Source organism: Stegastes partitus, unplaced genomic scaffold (genome assembly GCF_000690725.1).
Source record: "Stegastes partitus isolate 25-593 unplaced genomic scaffold, Stegastes_partitus-1.0.2 Scaffold753, whole genome shotgun sequence".
NCBI lineage: Eukaryota > Metazoa > Chordata > Actinopteri > Pomacentridae > Stegastes > Stegastes partitus.
In genome coordinates, this window is record NW_007578484.1 from 335,217 (window position 1) to 343,933 (window position 8,717).

General features: G+C 42.4%; 1 protein-coding gene across 1 annotated transcript in view; it reads left to right on the forward strand.

Moving 5' to 3' along the window:
* dmtf1 (cyclin D binding myb-like transcription factor 1) overlaps nucleotides 1–8,294 on the forward strand; it is a 12,348-nt gene extending 4,054 nt beyond the window's left edge. Inside the window, exons 4-17 of the mRNA XM_008291651.1 lie at nucleotides 307–392; nucleotides 612–723; nucleotides 1,812–1,888; nucleotides 1,975–2,132; nucleotides 2,227–2,259; nucleotides 2,336–2,445; nucleotides 2,534–2,762; nucleotides 3,730–3,881; nucleotides 3,951–4,136; nucleotides 5,353–5,441; nucleotides 6,183–6,341; nucleotides 6,434–6,637; nucleotides 6,860–6,965; nucleotides 7,692–8,294. Coding sequence (XP_008289873.1) covers nucleotides 307–392; nucleotides 612–723; nucleotides 1,812–1,888; nucleotides 1,975–2,132; nucleotides 2,227–2,259; nucleotides 2,336–2,445; nucleotides 2,534–2,762; nucleotides 3,730–3,881; nucleotides 3,951–4,136; nucleotides 5,353–5,441; nucleotides 6,183–6,341; nucleotides 6,434–6,637; nucleotides 6,860–6,965; nucleotides 7,692–7,726 — 1,736 coding nt within the window. The 3' untranslated portion in view covers nucleotides 7,727–8,294. The remainder of the gene's footprint in view (nucleotides 1–306; nucleotides 393–611; nucleotides 724–1,811; nucleotides 1,889–1,974; nucleotides 2,133–2,226; nucleotides 2,260–2,335; nucleotides 2,446–2,533; nucleotides 2,763–3,729; nucleotides 3,882–3,950; nucleotides 4,137–5,352; nucleotides 5,442–6,182; nucleotides 6,342–6,433; nucleotides 6,638–6,859; nucleotides 6,966–7,691) is intronic.
* The last annotated feature ends 423 nt before the right edge of the window (nucleotides 8,295–8,717 follow it).

Below are 8,717 nucleotides of genomic sequence, written 5' to 3' on the forward strand. Positions count from 1 at the left end.
ATATGAATAGACTAAATATACGAGTATGCTGAAGAAATATAAAGGGAATAGTTTTAATCTGCGTGTTTGAAAGATGTTCTTCTTTTAAAGTGTGCTTTTATTAAGTATAGTTATACAGAACAACAATAAGTGCTTTCAAACGACTTTCTGGTTTTTCAAATGTCGTCGGTTAATGAACTTTTATCCAAAACCATAAATCACTGCTGCTCAACATCGTTCCTTAATATTAAATAAAGCTTTAGATATTTGAAATTGTTGAACTTTCTCAGAGAAAAGTCTGATTTCTTCGTCTTTCCTTGTCGTCAGTGTCGGAGAACGACGAGAGCTTCGAGGTGACGATGACGGCGACGGCAGACGGCGATCTCTCCGAGGACGGCGTCGCTCAGATCCAGGTAGAGGTGAAGTCCCCCTTCTCTTTTTATTTTATTACATTAATATTCACTTTTATCAGACACATACTTTGTTTTTCTAACTGAGGCTCAAACCCAGAAATGATCATGACGTGTTCGAGGTCACAAAGGACTTCATCAGCTTTTATTCATTAGAACAGGAGTAAGAACGTAATCGACGGGACTTTGGTTGTGATGAACTTGTTGTGTTTGTTTGAGCAGATTCTTCAGGAGGACGAAGACTCTCTGTCGCCCAATCAGAAGACGGAAGTGTCTCCGGTCAGTCAGGCCTGGTTCACCACCAAAGAAGACAAAGACACGCTGGCCAACAAAGGTACTGACTAACAAACAGCAGCTTAGTTTAGCTTTTTAGTTTCATACAAAGTGCAGTAATGAGAGAAAAACTTAAATCAGATCTAGATTTAGCTTCAGTCAGCTCCAGTCTTTACAGGTGTTTGACAGGTCGGTACTTTAGTGTGTTGAAGAACTCTGTCTGCTGTTTCTAAATGGGATCCAGACTGACTGCATGATGTTGAGATCAGGGCCTTGGTTCTGAGCCGCTTTAGACTAGTTTCCAACTTGGTTCTGGATGAGATTTTAGACCCATTTTGGCTCAGTTTCAGTCAGGGTTTTGGATGTGGTTTGGACAGGTGTTAGACTGGTTTTTGACTGGTTTTTAGATCAGTTTTAGTTTGAATTTGGACCCGGTTTTTTGAATGGTTTAGACAAGGTTTTGAACTTGAGTTCAGACTTGGACTTGAACTAGTTTCAAAAATGCCTTTAGACTGGTTTTAGATTTGTTTTAGACCAATTTCAGAATTTGTCTTGCACTGGTTGTCAACTTGGTTTGAGACTAGTTTTAGACTAGTTTTAGACTATTTTCCAACTTGGGTCTTGAACTTGGCTTTGGACGGGTTTTGATTAGTTTTAAACTGGTGTCCAACTTAGTTTTAAGCTTATTTTTGCCTTGGTTCGGATCTAGTTTGAGCCTAGTGTTTGACTGTTTTCCAACTGGGTTTTGGATGTGGTTTTAGACTGGTTTTTAGACCAGTTTTAGTTTGAATTTGGACTTGTAGACAAGGTTTTGAACTTGGTTTGGGACTAGTTTTAGACTATTTTCGAATTTAGGTCTTGAACTTGGTTTTGGACTGGTTTTGATTAGTTTTAAACTGGTGTCCAACTTAGTTTTAAGCTTATTTTTGATTTGGTTAGGATCTAGTTTGAGTCTAGTATTTGACTGTTTTCTGACTTGGTTTGGATGTGATTTTAGACTGGTCAGGGCTGGTTTTAAAACTAGTTTTTGACTGGCTTCAACTTTTCCTTGGGCTGATTTTTTACTGGTTTTTGATGGGTTTAGACTTAGTTTTGGACGAATATTAACTGGTTTAACTGGTGTTTGATTCAATGTTTGCTTGACTTCAGGTCACAAGTGGAAACAGGGAATGTGGTCTAAAGAGGAGATCGACATCCTGATGAGCAACATCGACCGATACGTGAAGGTACATCGCCGTCCGTCGCTGTATCTCATCACTTCTGCCTTCATCGAACCTGAAGATGTTAAAATCTGTTCTAAACTTGCCTTCAGAGCCGCGGCATCGAAGATCCTGCAGAGATCATTTTCGAGATGTCCAAGGAGGAGAGGAAGGACTTTTACCGCTCGGTGGCTTTGGGGCTAAACCGGCCGCTGTTCGCCGTCTACAGGCGAGTTCTACGGATGTACGACAACCGGAACCACGTCGGGAAGTGAGTTCACGAGGAAAAGACGTCAGAAAACACACTGAGACTTTATCATTCTGTCAGTCTGAGGAGTAATTTGTGCTTTTTTTTTCCCCTTCAGGTATACTCCTGACGAGATAGAGAAGCTAAAAGCGTGAGTGAAGCCTCGTGTAGCTTCAACATGTTAGCTTGTTGTTATTTACTCTAATGTTACCTCTGATGTGTTTCAGACTGAGAGAGAAACACGGGAACGACTGGGCGACGATCGGAGCAGCTTTAGGCCGAAGTGCCTCCTCAGTCAAAGACCGCTGCCGGCTGATGAAGGACACCTGCAACACAGGTAAAGCGACGAACACCTTGGTCGATAAATATCAGCGACCGACGTTAGAGTTTGGAGTCGTCACGTCAGATTGACTTTTCTGAAACAGGTAAATGGAGCGAGGAGGAGGAGCGACGCCTCGCCGAGGTCGTGTACGAGATGGCGGGCGTGTCGCCGGGGTCGGCGGTCACCGGGGGCGTTTCCTGGGCGACCGTCGCCGATCAGGTTCGCACGCGCTCAGAGAAGCAGTGTCGGTCGAAGTGGCTGAACTACCTGAACTGGAAACACAGCGGAGGGACGGAGTGGACGAAGGAGGACGACCTGAACCTCATACGAAGGTACAGGCGGCAGATGTTGGGCTTCTGTTAGACTCATTTTAGACTGGTTTAAAACTGGTTTTAAACTCAGTTAAGGACTGGCTTTGGACTTGGTTTTAGAGTAGTTCTTGGCAGGTTTTGGAATTGACTTTAGAGTGATTTGAGGCTTGATTTTGGACCTTATTTTGGAATCAAGATGTTTCAGGGTATCTGAGCTGGAAGGGGAGGATGAGAATAAAGTCAGGGGTTTTTTAAATATGTTTTTAAGACAGGTTATAGACTTGTTTTAAAGTGGTTTAGTGCTGGCTTTTAGACTGGTTTCTGACAGGTTTTGGGCATGGTTTTAGACTAGTTTTGACTGGGTTTAGACTAGCTTCAGAACTGGTTTTTACCAAGACTTGATTTCGAATTGGTTTTAGACAAGCTAAGACTAGTTTCAGACTTGGTTTAGGACTGGTTTTTAGACAAATTTGAGAGTACTTTTAGACTTCTTTTGGGCTTGGTTTTACACTTGTTTCAGACTTAATTTTAGACTGGCTTTGGAGTATTTTAAGACTTGTTTTGAACTTGCTTTTGGACTAGTTTTGACTGGGTTTAGACTAGCTTCAGACCTGGTTTTTACACTGGTTTAACACTTGATTTAGAATTGGTTTTAGACTAGCTAAGACAAGTTTCAGACTTGGTTCAGGACTGGTTTTGTCGACTAGTTTAAGACTGGTTTTGGGCTTGGTTTTGGACTAGTTTTTGAGAGATTTTGGAACTGGCTTTAGACTGTTTGAGATTTGTTTTTGGACTGGTTTTGGACTAGATTAATTTTGGGCTTGGTTTAGGACCTGGTTTTAATTTTAGACTTGTTTCGGACTTGGTTTTAGACAAGTTCTTGGCAGGGTTTGTTCTTGATTGTAGACTAGATTTGGTTTTGACTGGTTTCAGACCTGGTTTGAACTGGTTTTGGGCTTATTTGTTAAACTGAACCGGTGTGTTCCAGGATATCGGAGCTGGAGGTGGAGGATGAGAATGAGCTGAAGTGGGAGGACCTGGCTGGCGGCTGGAGCAGCGTCCGGTCGCCTCAGTGGCTGCGATCCAAGTGGTGGAGCATCAAGAGACAAGTAGCCAATCACAAGGAGATCCCCTTCAACGGTAAACAAACGGACCACACCCGCTTCTTCTTCCTCTCATTGTTGTCACTGATCGTCTTTGTGTCCTCAGTCCTCCTGAAAGGCCTCCAGGAGCTGATGGCGTCCTCGCAGTCGACGTCCGGACCAGGAAGCCCCTCCTCCTCCTCGCTGCAGATCCGACTCACCCGATTGGACGAGAGGAGCGGAAGCCCCGCCCCCAGCTCCGTGGCGGCGCTGCAGATCCCCGTTCAGATCCCGCTGCAGATCACACACCTGGGTGAGAAGCGTGTGTTTGTTGTGTCCACACCAACATGTCAGAGGTGTTTTATAACGAGTTAAACCCTCAGCAGCAGGTTAATGTTAAATCTGTTCTTAAATCTCTGGGAAAACAACAAAACTACACAACCTGCAGCACTCACTGAGCAAAAAAACACAAAACCACTGGACAAGGAGCAAATAGAAACACAAAATGACCACAAAGAGACACAGAATGACGCAAAATCAGACATAAAACAACCCAAAAAAGACGCATAATGATCAAAGAGGCTCAAAATGACCCAAAGCCAGCATAGAGATACACATAATGACTACGAAGAGACATAAAATCACCACAAAAATATATAAAATGACCAAATTTTAAACAAGATCACCAGAAAGAAACATAAAATGACCAAAAAACTGCAAAATCACTCTAAATTCATACATAATGACTAGAAACAGACATAAAGTGACCACAAAAGGACACAAAATCAACAAAAATAGAAAGATGGCATGACTAAAAAAAGTCCAAATCACCTCGAAGAGATGCAGAAGTCCCACAAAGTCACACAATTTAAAATAAATCAAACTAGGATGTAAAATTACCTCAAAGAGACACAAAAAGAACACAAAATGAGCAAAAACAGACATAAAATGAACCAAAAAAGACCAGAAAGAGACTCAAGATGACACAAAGCCACAATAACGACTCACTGAAGGGGCAGAAAGTGATCTCAAAGAGACATATAAGGACAAATAACGCCACAAAAAGACGACATAGAGAGACTAAATGACCAAATATTGATATAATTTAGCAAAAAAAAAGATGATGAATGATTGCAAAGAGACTCAAAATGACCCAAATTCAGCATGAAGAGACACAATAACTACAAAACAATTTAAAGTGAATAAAAAAAAGTCACAACATTTAGCAGAAGTAGAACAAAATAGACTTTTAAGACGCATAAAATGACCAAAAAGGACAAAAAATTATCAAAAGAAACGCAAAAAGTCCACAAAGTGACAGAAAATATCCACAATAGGAGACAAAAGGACCAGAAAGAGACATAAAATGACAAAAACAGGACACAACTCTACCATAAAGAAAAATGACCACAGAGAGTCAGAAACAACCTTCATTCAGACGAACTAATGAGTGAAGAAGTCATGTTTAACTGGTCTGTCTGTGTGTCTTGTTGTGTGTCTCTGCTGACGTTGTGTGTTTGTGTCTCCAGCCTCCGACTCTGCAGCAGCAGCAGCGTCCAGCGACTCGGAGACGATCACCCTGAACACCGGAGCTCTGCAGACCTTCGAGATCCTGCCGGTAAGCAACACGATAGGGCAACACAATGGGGCGACACAACGGGGCGACACAACGGGGCGACACAACGGGGCAACACAACGGGGCAACACAACAAGGCGACACAATGGGGCAACACAACGGGGCAACACACACCAGTTCATGGTTACTTTACTACACAGTCGATCATTATTTAGTGTTTTTTCAGAAAACTGTTTGTTGAAATAACGACATTCAAAGAGACAAAATGACCACAATGAGATGCACAAAGACCAGAAAGAGACACAAAATGAACACAGAGACGCAAAATGGCGACAAAGACACAGAAAATAAACACAAAAGATACAAAATGAACCATAGAGAGACAAAACTAAGGTAAAGAGACATAAAAGTAATCACAATAATACACAAAATTCATGCAAAAAGACACAAATGAACCACAAAGACACACAAAACGACTATTATGAGATGCAAAACAAACACAAAGCTACACAAGATGACCTCGAAGACGCACAAAGTGAAAACGAAGAAGCGCAAAACAGAGACGCAAAATAGCCGAGACACAAAATAACGACAAAGACAAAACGAAAAAACAAAAAATGAAACAAACTGACACTGAAGAGACACAAAAAGACTCTAAACAACCACAAAAAGATCCAAAAAGAAGCAGAGCGACAAAACAAACGCTAAAAGACACACAACACCTGCTCTCTTGTCGCTCCCCCTCACGTTGCGTTGTTGCTGTTGTGTGTCTGTGTTGTGCAGTCGTTCCACCTGCAGCCCACTGGGACTCCAGGGACCTACTACCTCCAGACGTCGTCCAATCAGAGCCTTCCGCTCAGCCTGGCCAATAACAGCACGGTTACCCTGACGACGGGCTCCTCGCCGTCGCCGCACGAGCACATCATCCTGCACAGCCTGTCGGTGAGTGTGTGTGTCTGTGTGTTTATTGGGGTGTGTGTGTGTTTTTTTGTGTTGTCATGTGTGTTTTACATATTTTTGCGCGTCCTGCTCAGACCGACGGCCTCTGCTCCAGCGACGGCGTCATCATCCAGACCGTCACCTCTGACTCCGCCTCCTCCGACCCCCTCGGCCAATCGCAGCTGGTGGTGGAGGGGCGGAGCCAGGACGACCGCCTCGACGCCACCAGTCTCCTGGAGGGTTCGGAGGGCGTCGTCACGGAAACGCAGGAGCCAATCACAGGCGGCTTCACTGACAAGGTGCAGATTTATTAACACGGGATTTTATTTTGAAAAGCTCTGATTTATAACAGCTTCCTGTTGTTTTTAAATACAACAATAATATAGTTTCTGATGCTGGTTCTGTTCATTGTCTCGCTTTGTTGAGATACGGGAGGTGGACAAAATAATAGAAACACCAGTCAGGGTTTGAAGTTCAGTTGTTGAATCATGTTTGTGTGTTTGTGTGTCTGTGTGCGTCAGGGCCTGAGTTCGCCCTCTGTGGAGGGTCCAGTGGTGCATTCTGGGATATCGTCTGGCAGCGCCGTGCTGATCGTGTCTCCTCCCAACATCAGCAGCACACTGACAGGTAACACAAACAAACACACAATCCAGATGTGTGCGTGCGATGAGCGGACGGAGACGCAAAGTGACGACATAAAGACACAAAATAACCAGAAAGACACACAAAACATACACAAACACAACCAACTTGACCAAAAAAACACACAAAATTAACACAAAGAGACACAAAATGACCAAAAAGACACACAAAACGAACACAAATTGATGTAAAATGATCACAAAGACATGCAAAACAAACACAAGGACACACAAAATGACCACGAGGAGACACAATGTGACCAGTAAGACACACAAATTGATGTAAAATTACCATAAAAAGGCACAAAGTGACCACAAAGACAGACAAACCAAACACAAAGACACAAAACGAACATAAAGATACACAAATTTACCATAAAAAGGCACAAAATGACCTTAAAGACAGGCAATGTGACCAGGAGGACACACAAAATTAACACAAACAGACAAAACAAAAACACAAACAGACACAAAATGACCACAAAACCAACACAAAGTGATGCAAAATGACCACAAAGGGAAACTTAGAATATTTGTTGTTTTCTTTCGTTTTAATAATTTGAGTTTTTTTCGTGTTTTCTGATTATTTTTTTCTATAATTTGTGTGTTTTCTTGTGAACGTCCCATTAATAACGTTCCTAGAACATCCTCAGAACGTTTCATTAATTCTAGGACAGGTTCACCTTCAGATCAACTGTCTTGTTCTTCTCAGATCCCATCTTGGAGAACCAGGACGGGTCCGACTGAGCCGGACTCTGGTGGACCTCCTGCCTCCGTCTGCAGCAGCCGTGAGTTACAGACTGTTCAGACCAGGACACGAGCTCTTTACGAACCCTGAACCCTGGATTAATGTGAACTCCTCACAGCGGTGCCAAAGACTGTAGCGGCCCGGATCCATAGAGGTCTGGATGTGAACTGGGCCTTTAGAACCGCCGCGTTCAGACCCAACGTAAAGACGGACGACGCCTCGCTCTCCGGCCGCGAAGCTCAAACCTCCGTCGTCCATCTTTATCTGTGACGTAAACATGAAGGAGAAACGATCAAGTGAAACCGTTTCAGTCGGTTTCTGCTCAACTTTGTGTTTCTGTTTTTAGTAAAAATCGCAGCTCAGACCGGATTTATTTCCTCCAGACGTCGTAACGCACAACGTGTCCTTCTGGATTTTATAGAAAAACAAGTATTGCACCTTTATTCAGCCGTAACATGAAGATCAAGTGTTTGTTTAGTTGTAGGGACGTTCTGAAGATGTTCTGCGACACAAACCAAAGGCACTAAATACCATAAAATAATGAAATAAATGTTTTTAATTCATCAACCTGCAGTTTCTTACATCATCTCAACCCCAAAACCCACCTGCTGGTTTTGAAAGTTCATTGTGTTTTTATAAAAGAGATAGAAATCGTAGAAACTGAAAAAAAAAACCTCAACAGATTTTCAACTTTCCGACGGTCCTTGAACTCATCATGTGTGGTTCTGTTGGTAAAATTCACCAAATCTGAGCCTAAAATTGCGATTTTCTGTCGATTTATTCAACGTGTCTCATTTTAAATATCATCAAAAATCAACTATTTGCACCAGATTTGGTAAATAAAATAAAATTCTGCGCTTCTTGATGCAACAGTGAAGTCATGACGGTCAACTGGCAAAAAAAAAAATCAACATTTGTAAAAAATCTTGGACATGTTGGTTCCAGATTATTACATTTTTAGTCAAACAAACGACTAAATTAGTGAAATAA